Source organism: Mesitornis unicolor, unplaced genomic scaffold (genome assembly GCF_000695765.1).
Source record: "Mesitornis unicolor isolate BGI_N332 unplaced genomic scaffold, ASM69576v1 scaffold23518, whole genome shotgun sequence".
Taxonomy (NCBI): domain Eukaryota; kingdom Metazoa; phylum Chordata; class Aves; order Mesitornithiformes; family Mesitornithidae; genus Mesitornis; species Mesitornis unicolor.
Genome location: NW_010204184.1, coordinates 7,611 through 25,925, shown reverse-complemented (window position 1 = coordinate 25,925; position 18,315 = coordinate 7,611). Strand labels below are relative to the sequence as shown.

The 18,315-nt window shown below is 48.5% G+C and overlaps 1 protein-coding gene across 1 annotated transcript in view; it reads right to left on the bottom strand.

Moving 5' to 3' along the window:
• NSMF (NMDA receptor synaptonuclear signaling and neuronal migration factor) overlaps positions 1–16,887 on the bottom strand; it is a gene marked incomplete at its 5' end in the record, with an annotated part of 36,622 nt that extends 19,735 nt beyond the window's left edge. Inside the window, 3 exons of the mRNA XM_010190979.1 lie at positions 874–949; positions 5,362–5,841; positions 16,826–16,887. Of these exons, the coding sequence (XP_010189281.1) occupies positions 874–949; positions 5,362–5,841; positions 16,826–16,887 (618 nt within the window). The remainder of the gene's footprint in view (positions 1–873; positions 950–5,361; positions 5,842–16,825) is intronic.
• Between the last annotated feature and the right edge of the window lie 1,428 nt (positions 16,888–18,315).

Below are 18,315 nucleotides of genomic sequence, written 5' to 3'. Positions count from 1 at the left end.
GGGAAAGAGGAAATGGCAGAAATATACATTACAAAAAGGATATCAGATTAGACAAGGAGAAACAAAGAGAGCAGTAGAGCTGAAGATGAGACAGACATTGGAAGGAGGACACAGTAAAAAGCTGACAAGGCTGGAGAAGGGCCTCAGGAGGCAGAAGAACAGTATCTCATTTCCCTCACTGCTTGTCTTGGCTTTCCAGCCAGGTAGAAAATACTTGAAACCAGGAAGATGGTATTTCCCGACAAGCTGGGTACAACCTGGCTTCCCTTAATTCTCTTCAGTCCTTGGAGAACTGCTGCCTGCCAGCAACGAGGGGCACCAATGCCTGCGTGCAGTGTGGAGGGAGAGGCCATTCCTCACTCAGATCTGCTCACACTTGGCAGAGATTTTACTGACCCCTTCTTCAAATGAGCAGACAAGCACAGGAGCTGTAGGGCTACGTGTTCCTCTATAGAGACGCACTCCTCTGCAGTGATGGAGGCAGGACAGGCATGGAGTAACCCTGCCTTGAGGCAGTGGCTGCAGCAGAAGCAAGAGGTGGAGGGTTTCAGCTGGTGCTCCCACAGGAGCCTCACTCTGCGGAGGCAGTCAGGGACAGGGCACAGTGTCACAGAGACAGAAAGGGAAGCAGAGAAGAGCTGGGTAGCCCAAGGAGTTAAAGAAGGTAAAACCAAACAAGTAGGAGTGGTAGGAAAGAGAACTAAGAAGTGCAAAACAATAAGTTAATACGAAACAAGATTCTCTCTCATCCCTGGACCATGGTGCCAAACATACAACTTGACTGCTCCAGGCTCAGATACAGCTTTGAGTGGACCACGAACTTTAAGATACACAATAATACACAATCAAAGCTACGGCAGTAGTTTCACTTACGCTTGCATAGTTGTAGTAGCAGTTTGAAAACTGAAGAGGTTCTCCTTTGGGAACCAGGTTCGTATGGGGACATCGTCTGGAAGAGAGAGAGCAAAACCTGAGGATCCAGCAGGAGAGACCTCGTTCAGACAGCAAGACTTGCAGAGCTCTGTCTCATAGTACTTCTCTTCAGCATCCTGCCCTGTACTGAACAGGAGTCTCATCCTCCTCATATGTATCACACTCACCTCACACTACACCAAGTGTTTTGTAAGTTTGTGCTATGCCTCCCTATTAAGGTACTACATGAAGAATGAAAGCTCCATCCTAAGCGTGGAAGATTAAAATAATCCAGAAATTAGGGAAAAGACATTTAAACAAGAAAAAAAAAACAAACAGGAAAACCAGTTTTCATTAAAAGCATTTTCCAGCCTCTGCCTTTTCCTTAGTCCTTGTTTGCAATGTCCCACTCATCCAGTTCTATCTGACACAGCCTCCCACGGAAGATGAAAAGCACCCACCTCCTCTCTTCTGAGCTGTAGGCCTGAGCTATGCTCTCTTTCTCCACCACTGAAGTGTCAATAAAACCCCTCACACGCCTGCTCCTGATGACCTGGCCTTCATGAGCTTTTCTGGTTTTAGAAGTAAAACTGCCCATCAGCTATACAACTTGCAGAAAACACTGGGTTATTTGGTCTCCTGCGTTTGTAAACTGCCCTGCCTGAACCAACTGTGGATTAATTCCCAATTCCATTGCATGAGGACACTGCATCTTCATGTAATGACCGCTACGCCAAAAACCAGGCAGTAAAATAAGTCACTAATTAAGTGTGTGGGATGGTGGCGACCAAAAGGAGGAATCTGACCAAGAAGCAGCTCCTGCTGAGAACTCCCTGGCTGAAGTCGGTCAGGAAGGGAATCAGAGCTGTGTTAATCCACTGACACAAGACATGCGAGATCTCGGTGAATTGGATCCCTGGGATTTGGGGCTGCCTGATTTTTCATCGTGCTTCACTCCCGATTTGTGGCTTTCTTGCTTATTGCCTTGCTGATGATGCGCCTTGCTACGCTCATTCAAGTTTTAAAATCATTAGCAACTACAGTATCTTAGTCATTAATATTCTGGCACTGTCAAGAGTATTTTTTTTAATTCACTTTCACTGGCCAAAACCCAATCAAACCCCGCATGCACACTGCAGACATCGTCACTACAGATCAGATACCTCACCAAAGGTTTTGTACAGATCATCATCCACTACAGACTGATCCTGCTGCTCCCTGAAAGCACAAAAAAGCAGCTGCAATTACAGATGCAAAAACCGCTAAATGCAACTGGGGAGGCTTCCTTTGAAGCGAAGCGCCCAAGAAAGCAGACAGAAAGCTGTACCACGCTCCTTCTCAGCCAACAGTTTATGTCGAGCCTTGTATAAAGGCACCCGAAGGAAATTTGTATGTTAAATGAAAACTGCATTCTAGTATGCTAAATACTTATGATGAAGTTCCTATGTCTGCTCTCCTCCAAAGAAACAGATAGAGAAGAAATGCAGAACAGCTCAAAGACTGTAAATGAATTACTTGTCTGACGTCTCGAACCCACAAACGTGGTGAAGAAGTTGTTTGTACAGCTCCTTTTTAGCCAGCAATTCTGTACAGACTCCTCAGGGACTACGCATCTCAAAGGACTGACAATCTCTTAATACATTTTACAGCTTCTAAGCCCCTAGCTTTAGTTCAAAGCAGGGCTTATGAACAACAGCGAATATCCTTATGAGGCTTTGCTTGGACAGCTGCTGGAAGCCTCCCCTCCTTGTCTGATAGGCGGGAGTCAACAGAGAAAGATGTCACTTCTGTACCCACAGCATCCAATGGAAAATAAAGCATCCGTGACCCTTCAGGGGTGCCTCTCTACCAGCCAGGAGCAGAGCAGTAGCAGAGAAGCACACAGCTGTGGACTAGGGAGCAGAATCAGCTCCAGAGCTCATCCAACTGATTAAAACTCAGATTATGAGTGTTCTGCAGGAGCAGGTAGCGTGCTCCTTTCTGGCATCTTGTTCTCCTTTCTTGTTACCACCAACTATGATGACACGGTCAAGGAACCATGGGCCTGGGCAAGACTGGAGGAACACCACCACCATGGTCAGCATCTCCAGTGGCATCTTCACCTCCCAGACTGCACAAAAATCTCAGCTCCTCTGTCCATGAGTGGATATGTTTGTATCAGATGCTGGGAGACAACAGCTTGTGCTTCTCTGCTATGCTGTTAAGCATCATCAACTCAGCATAAAAATCCATATTGAATTATGCCAATCTGGCCTAACTGCCACGAGTGCTGGCGTGCAGCAGTAACGTGTTGTGTAAACCCAAACAGAGAAAGCAGCACTGCGAAGTGAACCTGTGGGGAAATGAGTCTGTCTCTCTCACCTCCATTCATCTCTGCTCGCCACGCACGAAGGACATTCCAAAAAATACTCCTGGCAACCTGTGACAGTGGTGCCGTTCGATCCTCAGTTTTACTCTGAGTAACGGCGCTTGGATAGAGAGCACAAGCGAGACCAAGCTGAGAAAACTTTGACTCATGATGCCAGCGCTGGGATGGGATTTGGGCTCTGAGGCCCAGCGCTGCCTGTGCAGCCACACGTGCAAGCACTCAGGAGCTGGAGACAAGCACTGAGGGCAGCTGCTGCCTGCTTGTATGAAACATGAAATACCCATGGGGCATCTACAGGTTCAGAGCCGTCCACGTTGTTCCCATCTCCCATTACTCCGATATATTCTCAGAAAGGCAAATGTCCATTTCACACCGATAACCAGCCCTAACCAAAACTGCTGCCTAGTTGAAAACGCGTATTACAAATCCCATGGCCCATAAATGGCATCTCTCTATAGCATTTGCTAGGACACTTTACAGAGGTGTCCAGCTCCAGATATGAGGAATTAAACTCCTTCATTAGCTACTGGGAGCTTTCCTTTGGTTCTGTATCAAGTAACCTGCTTCAGTCCCACAGTGCAGAGCACAATTTTGTGATGATCAGGAAAGCTTCCACCATCAATCCATCCGCATTGGAACAGGAAATCTTCACTTTCTTAACAGAGTGCACATCATGAGGCTGCAACCGATTCAAGTCAGCACCCTGATCTCCACTAGACCAAGTCCCTGGGGTTGGTGATGTCCTTTCCTGAAAGGCTGGGACTGGAATGGCATTATTTTTCTGTCTTCACCCAAGCTCTCTGGCTGTGTCGTCACATGCAGAGCCACCTTTCGGCAGGTAAAACACGTATGATTATAAGACAATAAAAGGAAAACTCTTCTCACTCCTCTTCTTGGACTGAAGCAATAAAAATAACAGAAGTCTGAATTTGCACGTGTAAGTGCAAGTAGTGTGTGGTGTGAAGCGCAAAAATCACAGGGAGCAGAGAAACAATGCTTAGAAATGATACACAGGAATTAGTGGGACTGCAGGTGTTCTGCACACTTGACAATCAATTATTTTCTAATCCTTATTCTTTAGTGTTAGTCCACGTGTTAATTTTGCCACAGAATTTCAAGCATCTAAGCATGAAAATACGATCCAGAACCCAACCTTTCTGTGATTTTAGCTGCAGTAAATATGATGATGATATTTACTAGAAAACTATGAGCTCAGGAAAGACGTACAGTTTGCTCTCCACAGTCCTTATACTCAATTTATTTTCAAGGAGAAAACTTTGACCATTCCTGGCTGGACACTCTGCTCCAAAATACAAATTTTACAAAAAAATAATCAGACAAATCAGGTCAGACTCCTTGCCAGCCACACAGAGAGCTGACAGGCAAGGATGGACTGCGTACTAGCTTATAATTCAAAGCACAAAGATTGTGACATGCATTTGATTAATAGTTACGTTTTTAAAGACAATCAGCAATTTTTTTAATGTAATTTTATAATTACAAGCCCTATTCCCTGAAAATACTGAGCAAATGGATAAGGAGTGGGGAATGATGTCCAATATTGTGTTATTTGCTAGTGTTGATGGAAAGACACTGAGGTGGCACTACGTGAGGGACACTGCTGAACTGCTTCCAGCCATGCAGACAAGAATTTTGGGGGGATGCATGGCAGCAAAACCACCATGCTGTGATGGTGGTTATAAATTTGGAAAGGATGAGTGTCAGGAGGAAGGAGCCAGGCTCTGCTCTAGGATGGCCAATGCCAGGACAAGGGGCAATGGTCCCAAGCTGGAGCACAGGAGGTTCAAGCTGAAGATGAGGCCAAACTTTGTGAGTGTGAGGGTTATGGAGCATGGCCCAGGCTGCCCAGAGAGGTTGTGGAGTCTCCTTGTGTGGAGACACCCAAAGCCCTGGCCGTGTTCCTGTGTGACTGCTCTGGTGATCCTGCTGTGGCAGGGGTTGCACTGGGGGAGCTTTCCAGGTCCCTTCCAACTCCTGACATTCTGTGATGAGATGGGTGTCACCCTTCACCCCTGTGTCAATGAGTCCCTTCTTGTCCTTGCAGCACCCCCCTCACTTACCAGACACCCGGTCGACACTGTACATCCTCTCCAGCCTTTTCCTGTGCCACCCGGTCTCGCCGGATTGATGGTGCTCCAGGTCAAAGGAATTCTGGGAAGGGGCCGCCAGCCGGGCACAGTTTGGGCACTCCTTGGAGCTCTGCCGGCTGCCAGGCCAGCCCTTGCAGTGCCTGCCGACGCCGTGAGAGCCGCCGGCGCCGTGCATGTGATGGCCGTGGTGGCACTCCTCTGGGGCAGCCCCCTTCATCACCACCAGCTCCATGCTTTCGTTCTCGTGGTCCGACAGCATCGGCCTCTCGCCGGAGATGGTGTAGACCCGCGGTTTGGGGCCCTCGCTTGGCATCTTCTCTGCCTGCTCCTCGGAGAAGCTCCTCTCAAACTTGCCGTCCGAGATGACCGAGAGCCTGCGCTTGTTCTGTGCCGCCTGCTGCATCTCAGGGGAATCCTCCTGTCCGATGTAGGAGTCTGCTAACAGGTGATCTGAAACAAATGGCACACGGTCCTTAAAACCAAAGCACCCCGGACACCAACAACTTGAGGCGGCTCTTTGTAACTGCTGCAGAAAGGGAAAGGGGAAAAGAGATGTGGTAGGGTCCCACAGGAACCTTTTCAGATGAACGTGTGCCTATAGCCTTCTAAACCCCCAAAGTTGGTACTGAAATGAGGACATTTCTCACAAATATGCCCAATATTGGAAGCATGTGTGGCCACCAAACAAGGCTTAGGGGCAAATGCAGGTCTCACTGCACAGCCTGAAAATGCTCCTCGAATCCTGTGTTCAGTTTTGGGCCCCTCACTCCAAGAGGGACATTGAGAGGCTGGAGCGTGTCCAGAGAAGGGCAATGGAGGTGGTGAAGGGTCTGGAGCACACGAATGAGGAAGAGTGGCTGAGGGAGCTGGGGTTGTTTAGTCTGGAGGAGAGTGAGGGGAGACCTTATCGCTCTCGACAACTGCCTGAAAGTAGTAACAAGTGATAGGATGAGAGAAAGTGGCCTCAAGTTGCACCAGGGGAGGTTTAGATTGGATATTAGGAAAAACGTCTTTTCTGAAAGTGGTCAAACACTGGAGGGGGCTGCCCAGGGAGGTGGTGGAGTCCCCATCCCTGGAGGTGTTCAAGAAGCGCGTGGATGTGGCACTTCAGGACGTGGTTTAGTGGGCATGGTGGGGTTGGGTTGACAGTTGGACTTGATGATTTTGCAGGTCTCTTCCAACCTTAATAATTCTGTGATTCTGTGAAAACAGCCCTTGTTCATCTGCATGGTCCTGGCTGCTTCAGCGGGTTTAGCCACGCAAGGGCTGCTGAGCTGAGGAAAGCTTGCAGGACAAGGACCAGCCCCAACTTCCCTAAGAACTGACAAACTCTGAGTGCGTGATGCACCAAGTTTTATTATTTTAGAACTAAGGGAAGGGGACAAACCACCAGGGTTTGATTCCCTCCCCTCCGACTTTCTGCCAATTGGTTTGACATGAAAGAAATGCAAAAAGCCTTCAGCCAGCAGCTTCACCGCAGCGTCCTGCTCCCTGCGGCACCCCTGGGCAGCAGCCCCCTCGTGTGTGCAGATGGCCAGGGCACAGCCTGCGGAAGCTGCCCTGAAGGAAAAGGCAGCCGCCCCCTTTGTAGGGTAGGAAGACCGAAAGGCGAGAGGCCCATGAGTGCAACTATCTTTGGAGCCCACACGCTGGATGAAGTGCCAGGAAATCGCAGCATTTCCATGGCAATTCCATGCATGAACCCAACAGTAGCTCCCACCCACCTGCTAATCCTTTTTTCAAGTGGCTGTTAATTACCTCTTACACTTCCCTTCAGATGGGAAGCAGCCAGGGGACTGTTAAAAAGGCTCAGCATGGAATACATTATTCGTGTGACTACTACTCCAGAAAAAGTAAAATTATTAGTGTCCAGCACAGACAGCAGCATTTTAAAGAGGCAGAAAGCAAACCCAGGCCTTTACTGCACCAGACATTTAATGAACATCTTTCCTTTAGCTACTGAGCCACAACCTGGAAGAACTCAGCAACAACCTGAGACTTGGCTACCTTGTAGTTGGCCATGAAGAGATGGAGGAAGAAGAGACCCATCTCAGGACAAGTCTATAGCTGATGCTGTCTTTCCAGACTTCACATGGAGTCCAAAATACATGCCTAGGTGTAGTGAGGAGTCATGCACCTCACTGATAGTGTCCAGGTGAATTATAAACGATGGGCAGTGGTCTACTTCACCCATGGTCTCCTGCACTGAGACTGCATGGACATCTGCACCCCCTCCAGGAAGAGCCTGATGGACCACAGGGGCCATCAGCAGAACAAATTCACAGAATCACAGAACCACAGAATCACAGAACGCCAGGGATTGGAAGGGACCTCAAAAGCTCATCCAGTCCAATCCCCCTGCCGGAGCAGGAACACCCAGATGAGGTTGCACAGGAAGGCGTCCAGGCGCTCCCCCAGCTGCCATTCAACAGCTGGTCCACAGAGCCCTACCAGCTGCAGGACACAGCATCACGGACCAACCTGTGCTGAAAGCGTTCACAGGCTCCACAGCCTCTCCATCACCTCTCAAGAGGCAGAAGGCCACCGCATTTGTTCTTCAGCAACTCAGACCCTCTCCAGTGCCAAGACTGTGCTCTAGAGTGGGCATTTCTTGGGAAAACACCATCAAATGACTCTTCAAGATGTGTGCTGGCTAACAGTGCCAAGCAGACCATTTTTTAAATTAAAAACAAGGGCCAGCTCTAAGTACTCGTCTCAACTTGTCAAAATTACTAATCTGTGTGGGCACAGTGACACTACACATTTCTTAAGACACCACAGAATAGTGGCTGACAGCTGCCCCTGTGCCTCCTGAAATGAATACTCCTGTGGAAGACGTGTGGAGCACACACAGGGGACTGTGCACCTTTACCCACACAATTCAGAGCCCCAAGCATTTCCGAGCTGTGGTATCTGTGGGTAAACGGAAAAACAAGTGCCCAAAGCACAGTATGTCTGAAAATGATGATGATCACAAGTACAGAGAGACCAATTCCAGCCTCTGCTTTACAAGCACTGAGGTCTGTTCAGCCCATAAAATCTACAGACATGTAAGTGCGACGTGACTGGCTTCAAGTAAGAGTCAACTTTTTACTGAAATCATGGCAGGGTTACAATCCTTGACTGGATATATTTGACATAAACTACCTGATTGATCTAGCATGCAAAATGCGAGGATAATCCTTTCTTCCTACCTTCCTCATCCCTAACTCAAGGCATTTTCTCTAGGAGTTTTCACAGTCTACACTACAAAGGCCTGTCAGCAACCAATATGCTTTCTCTTTGTCAAACAACTGGATAGTAATTTTTATAATAATAAATATATATATATAAAATAATAATAATAAAATTTCTTTTCATTCAATTTAGCACCTTCAGTAACTACACACTGGAGAACCAGCTTCACATGCAAAGGGAATGTGAAGCTTTTTTCAAGACTTCTTGTTAGGAAAATTTATCTACAGAAAAAAATTAGTATGGAAAGAAAAAGAGATTCAAACGTCCATCATAATGAATTATTGGCTTCTAAAAACAAACCCACACCATTTCAGGGAGCAAGTCTGCGCTGGCATTCACACACACGTGTGTGTTCATGTACACCAGCAGCCCAGAGACGTTACCAGTGACTGGTTCTGTGCTTGCAGTGAACTGGATTCAGGCGCCAAAGCACTGCATCTGCTTCTACCGTGGCATCTGAGGGTAACACTTTGCTTCTGCTAGGAAAGAAGTCAAGCTGGCCCAGAAATCAATGCTGAATTACATCTGAGCCACGGGGATATTCAGTGATGAGAACTGAGGAACAGCAACGGGGCACATCAGCAGCAGCTGGAACTGCCTTCCAAAGCAGCAGACGCTGCTGCAGCCTCTGCCTGGTTACTGCTGCTCCCTTTCATTTCATTTTCACTTTGCTCTCCCACCTCTCCCACCCCAGCTGCTCCATCACGCTGCCACACCAGCCCAGGCCAGCAGGACTGGGAAGCCTGGCACAGTGCTCTCCTCTGCAGCCACCTGGGTGGAGCTGACCTGGTAACAGCTCTGCTTTCCCACCCGCTTTCACCAGTGACCCCTTTGTCCCCCACAGCTGCAAAGCCACCTTGGAGCAGACAAATCAGGGTCCACAAAGGGATTTCTGCCCAACCAGGTTTGTGCTCTGCATGGATTTATTGTGGCTGAGATACTTTACAGCAAGAAGAAGGGAAGAGGACCAATACACTTGATCTGTAGATCCAGCTCCTCTTAAGCTTCTCTCTATTTCTTTCTCCACCTTCACACAGCACTGCCCAACGCAGTTGTCAGGGCACAAGTACCACCAAGGATGTGAATACCAACCGCAACGCTAATCTGTACTAATTTGTGGTATCTTGGGAAAGAAAGTATCCCCACTCTCGATACACGTAATTCCTGATCATTAGGCACTTTCTACCATTAGACACTTAGAATACATCCTTTCTCACTCCCTAACTCTAACTTGAGCACTTGCTGTGACCCGTGTAAGTAACTGTGAAAGGACTTTTCACATTTTCTTTGGCTGTCACAACGTTTCTGGCTGGGATGAGCCTCAGCTGACTGATGCCCATTCGCAAGAGTGGAGGGACTCACAGAGCCAAACTCATATCAAATGCAGACTGCCTTGTAACCCCATGGGGCAAGAAGTTTATAAATCAAGGCAGAATACAGCCACAGGGCATTGACAGAAGCCTACAAAAAAGGGCTCGAATTTATGACTGTATTTAGCAGCCAAAGCGATGATTAAAGCACCTTAGATTTAAAACCTCAGCTCTGGCATCAGAAGCAAAGTGGCAAAGGGGAATCCAGATAAACCCTCTTAAAAACCCACCTGTCACCTCAGAAAAATAAATTTCAGAGGAAGAGGTCTCTCTTCCCTGCTCCCCCTCAGGAGGACCTGATGTTTATGGTACAACTTCAAATGAGGAACTGTCTTGGCTTCTGAAGATGAATGGAAAGACTTCAGGTTTACAGTATATGGACTCGTAGTATTATTTGTAGTAGGAAGAATTAAGTTAATGCTCTTTTTATTTTACACCAGTAGGAGTCCAGGTGATACCTTCAATGAGGAGAGCGGACGGGGGCACTGCAAAACCAGGACCACCTTTTCAAACAACACAGCTGAGCTGTTTCTCCTGCAGTTCCAGTCCTGAGGAGTCCCATTGCCTGCCACTGCTCCTCAGGGGCGCTGAGGCTGTCAGGTCCTGTCCTCCCCTGCTCCCTCTCCGAGCGTGCATCGGAGCCACAGTGCAAAGCTCCCCACCACATCAGCTCTGTCCTTCCCATTGCCAGCGTGCCGCAGCGTCACCCCAGCAGCACAGGGCTCCTGTCTCCAGAGACAGGCTGGCAGTCAGCCTCGCTGCTCTGCAGGGCTGAAACGCAGGCAAGAAACAGGCATGGTAAAACCCAGGAAATCTGTTCCAAATATTGAAGCGTGGGGTAGGGAGATAAAAATGGAGATAGAATGATTAAAAACAGGTCACGGTGGCATTTCAGCTGTGTAGGAGCTTCAGAGTTAAGTGAGTGAATGATATGCACGATGTTCACTATGGGATTACCCGAAGCCTGACCGAGCCAGCCCCGCCGTGACTTTATCAGGTGCCCTGACCCCGCTGCTCCTGAGGAAGGACCATCACACGCTTCTCTGCACAGCCACAGAGAAAAGGCAAGGGCCGCTTCAGTAAGGGAGCTGCTCTCCGAAAACTGGAGGTCACTTAACTCTGACAAAACGCTTCCAATTATTCTTCTGCACTGAAACGGACCCAGAAAACAAACCAAAGACACTGCTGACACTGTGCCTCAGAGATGAGTAACCTTTTAGTCTGGCCTGTAACATTAATGTGAATAGATGAAATTGTTACTGTGAGACACGACCCAAAGGAGCAAGTGGCAGCTGCACCACTGGCCTTAGCATTTCCATGGTAACAGTGACCTACGTTTTTATTCACTGTATAAGCAACCAACGTCTTCTACAGCAAGTTTTAGGATACACCCACACCGTACTTGTGCTGGCTGATCCTCGAAGCAGCCTGAAGCCTTCAGAGATGAGATTTCACATCCCTGCTCTGCCCTGAGCTCAAGCTGCCTACAACCCCCTCCAGAGCACAGGCTTTTTCTAGAAAGGCCACTGTCACTGCTCAAGGCTGGCCATGCCACATCAGCACACAAATACATCGAGAGAGCTGGGCCAGATGTACTGCTGGGGTCTGTTTGGGGACAGGGTCCTCTAGACACAAAGGGAGACTTGGTGCTCACTCTGAACCAGGCTCCGCTGGCAGCTTCACAGTGTGAACACTGCCAAACTGAAGGCCCCTCTCACAGCACCATGTAGCTGCAGCCTTACTTCATGGCTTCACAAAAAACACAGCTCGCAGGTCACTTGCTTGGGCTGAAGCAGCTTCCCAAGCCCCACGGCAGCTCCTGCAGCATCAGGAGCCTCCGTTGCACGGCTGCTGCCCTCCACATGCACGCTCTTCTGAAGCAGAAGCCCAGGGTGCAAGCACGAGCAGTTGCTTCGGTGCAGCCTCTGCACATGGCGCAGCAGCCTCGACAAACACCTTTTTCTCCTGCCACCTCTACCCATTGCTACACGTCCTGGGGAAGCTCAGAGGTGCCTTCTCCACACAAGCTCAGCGTTTTCACTGATGGCTGAGACATTATGCAAAACCAAAGGAAAGACGCAGAGATGACTTCTTTTGAGCTTAAAAAGAAGCTTCTCCCAGTTCCAGGTAACCATCCCCTTTGGTTTGCAGCGATGCAAACCAGACAGAGGAGCCATGCTGTTTGCCGTGCTGCTCCTGTGATAACCACAGCGAATGTGGGTCAAGACCTGCTAGGCAGCTCTGCCCCAAGGCCATCACCTCTGCAGCACCGAGCACAGCTCACTCTCACTGAGATCTCTCCCCAGCGCTTCAGCATTTGGAGCTGCCCCCAAATAACCCAACTGAGCAAAGCAGAAACTGCCTGATAAAAAAGTACCAGGAAAAAAACCCCAGCATAACCCTTTTCCTTTCCTCAGCAAATGATCCTGGTGTCTAAATCCCATCTCACCAGGATTCATCACTGCTCCCCTAGAGAGCAGAAAGTCTCTCAAATGCTCCACTTGCTGCCATTTTTAACTTCACTGCCCCATGCCCTTGGTATCTTTTTCCTTCCATAGTCCCAGTACATGCAGATAAAGAAATCTAAAGCAGTCTCAGTGTGGGGCCTCTGACATTTAAGCTGGGAGAAGGGGACTCTGGGAATGTCCAACACTTTTCATTCCACAAGCAGAGGTGAGAGTCTGAGTGATTATTTCTTCTGCACTTTGCTCTCTGCAGCCTTTTTCACACTTCCTTTTCACAACATTTCAATCCTTTTCCCTGTCTTTCTTCTAGGTCTGTCCCAAGGGACACCCACTCCTACACCAAAACCATGCCACAGACAGGACGGAAAGTCTTTGGAAGGCACCAGGAAGCCACAGGAGTCATCCAGGACTCTGTCAACAGCCCTGTAGGCAGAATGAATGCTGCACATGGGAGACTGCTCCTCTTGGGAACCTTCCCAGACCTTCAGCCTGAACAAGCCAGCCATGAAGAGAGGCAGGAAGATGCAAACCCACCTCAGCACCAGCTCCCTTAACAGATCTGTGCCTTGTCAACTGCAGCAGAGTCCATCCCTCCCTTTTTTCAAATTCCTCAGAATATCTTAAGGGTCAGGAGAAAAAAAATCGGCGTGATCCCAAGGAGACAATCCCCTCATCCTCTGCCAACAACTCACACACCAGGCAGCTGCCCTGCTCCAAAGAGGAAACAACAAGAAGACAAACCTGCGTTGCCATCGTCCTTGCTGTAACCTCACAGTGCCAGAGCACTCAGCCAAGCCACAGAAGAGAGGCAAATGTAACCCCCATCTGGAAAAACCTCCTCCAGAATAAGACATCGAGGAGTTGCATAGGGAAAGTCACACAAATATTTCTGAGCCATTAAATTCTCAGGCCTCACCTCAGGAAGGATCAGCAGCTGTAACCAACAACAAATACCCTCCCTCACCTCACCTTTTTCTCACTACACGGACACCCTGCAGTATCCTGCAATCCTCTCCACCTCCTGCTTATGTTCACTTCCATACCTGCTGCCCTAGGGGAGGAAGCACAGGCAGACTGCAATTTTATAGAAAACAGAAGGAAAACAAAGCCTTGCAAATAACTCACCCCTCATTAAAATGGCTTGGGGGCTTGGCAACTGGCCCATCCTGCTGATACACAATCCCTCTGTAGCTCCTCATTACCACTCCCCAGTTTCTCAAAGCCATTCTGCCACACACATGTGCACACAAGCTCTCCAGGGGAGCCACCAGAAATAGATTTTGGGGTGTCAAAGTTTCCACCAAAGCAGCAGCTCTTTGGTCAGGTGTGGAACGTGAAGTAAGAGGTGGGATGCAAAAGGCACTGTACAACCTCCTTTCCTTGCAGTCAAGGGACTCTAAAGATAGAAAAAAAAGTCAAACCCAAGTGGACGATCCTCAGAGAGCAAAATGCAGCAGAAATGGAGTAAGTTGGGGCAGTCTCTGCACATTTGGTATCTCCACCCAGACAGTGGATGCCTGGGGGGTTACAGAGCTCCACCCTTTCTGCTGAGCGTTGAATTAGCAACTAAACAGCAAAAGAGCTGGCATCCCAAAGATTCACACCTACCTCATTTTCTGCAGGAGGACTGTCCTCTGCAGGGAGAGGGGAGGGTTCTACTCCTGGGTCCACAGGAGAGGAGGATCCTGCCCTTCCCTCCTCCATTCAGGCCTCCACTGTCCCACTGACAGCTCTGCCGCCTTCCTGCTCCTCAAAGACCACAACCCTTTCCCCTCACTGCACTCATCAATGACTGTAAACCTTCCTTAAACCTTTTCTTGGACTATGAGCTACTGAAGACAAGGCCTGCCTCCTGTTCACATTCAGGCCAGAGCCTTATTACAGCAGAAAGCAGGCCTATCCCACCAGGTAAAGACACCCATGGTGAAAGCCCAGAGTGCTGTGAGCAGAGACTTACATGCACCAAGGACTCAACTCTTCAGTGCACTGGGCTTTCTGGACTAAGTCACCAACACGTGCAAGCTGGAATTTAACTCCAGGAGTGGGCTCCTCCAGCCATAACACTGCCTCTCTCTCCCTGCTCTCTTCAGCCAAGCCGATGAGTTGGAGCAGGTTCAGGTACTTCTTTACACGTGTGACATATTCAGCTCATGCAGAAGAGACTCATTTGTTTCACTGGAGACATCGGATGAAAGCAAATCCTACAGCTCAAGCGCTCTGCTGAGCCAAAGATGAAGCGTTCAGGAACTTGCAGAAGCAATGCTGAGATATACAGAATTTCTGCAGGAAGGAACGAGTTGACTTCTCTGTTATTGGACGACTGGGACGAACAAATGGGAGCCACATTTTCTACTCTCAACATTTTTGCAGAATAGCAACCTTCCTACCATGGTTATTTATAAAGAAATGTTACAGACTGTGTGAAATTATACACTGCAGAGCTGCAAAAGATGACTTAAAAAATGATGATTCTTTTTTTTTTCCCTTTTCTATAAATGTTTAGAGTGATTTCTAGGGAACTTTATTTATTTCCAAGTCAATGCTTAAGGATCCCATAAGGACTGTGGTATATCCATGTACACCTCTCACTGCTTGATTCTTATCGGTGGCAACTAAATTCGCTTGGATTCAAATAAAACCTGAAGCCTGATGCACCACGGGGGCAGTGGGTATGAGAAGGCTTCCCTGGAGAGCTCATGGATACGTCCCAAGCACAGAGAGGGCTTAAGTGCTGGTCTGGGGAGCCCAACAGCAGCACACGATCCAGGAGTCACACTGGCTCTATTTCTATGTTCTCCTTATCTACAGAGAGGAATGAGCAACTGGGAGCACCCATGAGGCTGAGTAAAACAACGGCTTTGAAGGAGCACATCAGAGAGGCTCCCACTCCTTGGCTCTGACCAGGGCACCCCAACAGCTCTGCCATTTCCCCTCAACTCCAACAGGGATTCTCCCACTGGCCTGAACGTGACCCCGCTGGTCACATCCCCCACTGGGAGGGCATTACAACGTGGGCAGGAGACAACGCTTCTTCCTGTTGGAAACTGGGGCTGGGGACTGCAGAAAAGGGCAAGCAAAGACCCCAGCTGACAGAAGCAGCTGCAAAAATGGCCAAGATAAAGGAGGCTTTTGCCATTCTGGGAAGCCTCCTCAGACCTGCCCTGCCTGTCTCTGCAGCCCCTTCCTTCTGCCCTTCCTCTGCCTCTCGGACGCTTCACCTCAGCTGCATCAAACCTCAGCCTTTTTCTGCTCTTCTCTTCCTACCACCATGGTTCTTGGACTAAATATTGTCAGTGATGTGTCACCGGAGTTTCTCATGCCTGAAAAAAATCATCAAAGAAAACTGCAGTACGTTGTTTTAAAGCTGGTCCGTTCACAACGTTAGCACGATTCAGCCAAGGACAACTTGAAGGTCATCAGAACAGATGCAAGGAAAAAAAGGCAGGACTTGTGTGTCAAAGACTGCTGTGATTGGGCTGATAGCAAGAGGCATTTCCTTGCCTGTAGAGGTTTAAACACATGCACTTAAGAGTTTACATAAAACGGTAACATCACTCTGCATTACGTTCTATTTAATAACTTTATCCCCTGCAAAACAGCTCAGCGCTACAGAACAATCTGCTACATGTTCACATGGGATTTTCTGTGGATTCCACAGGATTTTCTACAGATTTCGTAGTGAATTTCCTGTCTGCAAAAATGTTTTCATTGCTCACAGAGAAAATACAGCGCTGTTAGAAGTCCACTGAGTTTCTCTTGTGCACTATGGCCCATCAGGTAGAGCCCATCATAAACTGACAGAGACAGTATCTGCAGCTAAAAAATTAACACATTAGCTGGCACATGCTGGTGTCCTCAAGTAGACAAAGGAAATCTCATTTTAACCCCTGCTGAAGCAAACCCTGGGAATAAATCCAGAGGTTATCTTCACCAGCAAAGACAGACTGCTGCCCCCACACTGAGCACATCAGTTAATGCACTATAACTCACCTTTTTTTTTTATTCCCCAGTGAAAGCAAGACCCAGGAGTGACAAACCAGTGCAGAAGCTGTGTGCAGTGCAGTCTTTCACCTCCCAACTGAGAATTCTTCCAAGGACCTCTTCTAGGGGTGAATTTATGACAGGGCACTCGTCCACTAAAACTGACCTTGTCCCCACAGCCCACCCAACCCCTGAGTCACCAAACTGCCTCTTCTTCTCAAGGGCTTCACAGATCTAGAGGGCAACTCCTCCTGTCTCTCTGCTGCTGAGATCTCACACTAACTCTTTATGATAAAAAAACCCCACACTTTCCTTTTAAGGCCTGTTAATAAATAGGTGCATGCACATACTGATATACACAAGGCACGTCAATTCTCTTACCTGAGCCGTTTCTACTTTCAGGATGGTTTTGTGACAGATATTCTCCAAAAGCTCTTGCCGCTCTGCATATCCAAGCATCACAGAAGGCAGCAAAGGAAAGAAAGAAAGAGATGGGCAATGGTTAAAGGCCAAGGAGAGAAGGACCAGTTCAATACCAATACTGTTGCTTTCCCACAGCTGTCTTCCCTCAGGTTCAGGTGACACCAATTTAAACGCGCTGCAATAGCAGTGGGGCTTTTCCTGGTTAACACATCCCAGTCTTGCCCTGGCCAAAGGGGAACAGAGTTAGACTACAAGCCCAGGACTATTTTAGTCTTTAGCTTCTCTGTTAAAATTGGAAAAAAAAAATGAAATGCACCTGCATTAAACTTGGCCGTGTTTCTGGGATGCACATAGGAACGGGATCACTGTTTCTAACCTTCTGGTGGGGTAGTGAAGAAGGTACCTCCACCCCATCCCAACCATCATCCCAGCATTCTGCTCTGGTCCTGGATGCTCCTGTGAGCTCCCACAGCTCAGACGTTAGTGCCCATTTTAGCTACCTTCAGCTCTCAAGCACCACCTATGTCCGTATTTGGATTACTGCACAACCTGATTTGAGAGACCCCCGCAACACCCCACAAAAGCACTTCCTGGTGCTCTGATGGATTCAGGTCCCGTGGATGACTGAGATTTCACTGAAATATATTAAGAATCAACCAGGCAGGGTGAGCTCAACCTTCATCACACATCAAGGCCTACATAAGAGAGCAAACTTATGAATATTCCAACCAGGGAAAAGCTTTCTGCTTGCAACCCACACAGGAAAGGAATCCATGGTCAAGGCATGCATTCCCTGGTATGCAGTAAATCCCAGTCATCTATTGCCAGGACATTCATAACATCCTGCTGCTGTGCTGGTACCCCTGCACCAAACAAACCTGGGACTCGAGAGTTGATTCCAGCTTTTTCCCAGCCATCCACTTTCCCCAGGTTTGTAGAACAACGTCTCCAAGCTCTGCAGCACCACAACCTGGCTGATGTTTGCCAATGGAGGCAAACAGCGAAACAGCCACCACCTCCTTGGCAAGCCAAGCCAACACCACCCAGCAGCCGAGCGCGCTCAGCCTGCAAGCACATCAGCATCTCGAGGGAGGAGATGAAGACTAAAACAGGGAAGATTCTCCATGCCAAGGCACCACATCCACTGTCCACCCCCTCCCAAGATGCTCAGCCTCCAAACATCCCTCTCCAGCTCAAGCTGCCACAAAAGGCCACGTTCATAACAACCATTCATCATCTGAGAGGAAAATGGCTTTGACCTCCAGAACAACCTTCTGCTCTGCTACCCAATACAGCAGCATGTCCCAACCTGCGTAGCCTGGGTTTTCTCCCACTGCTTTTATACACCTCCTCCCAAAAGGAAAAAGATTAACAAAGCTACACTATACCTCCCAGAGTGACTAGAGCTGGAGGGAGTGGGAAGTCCATTTGTCATCCACAGCCAGCAA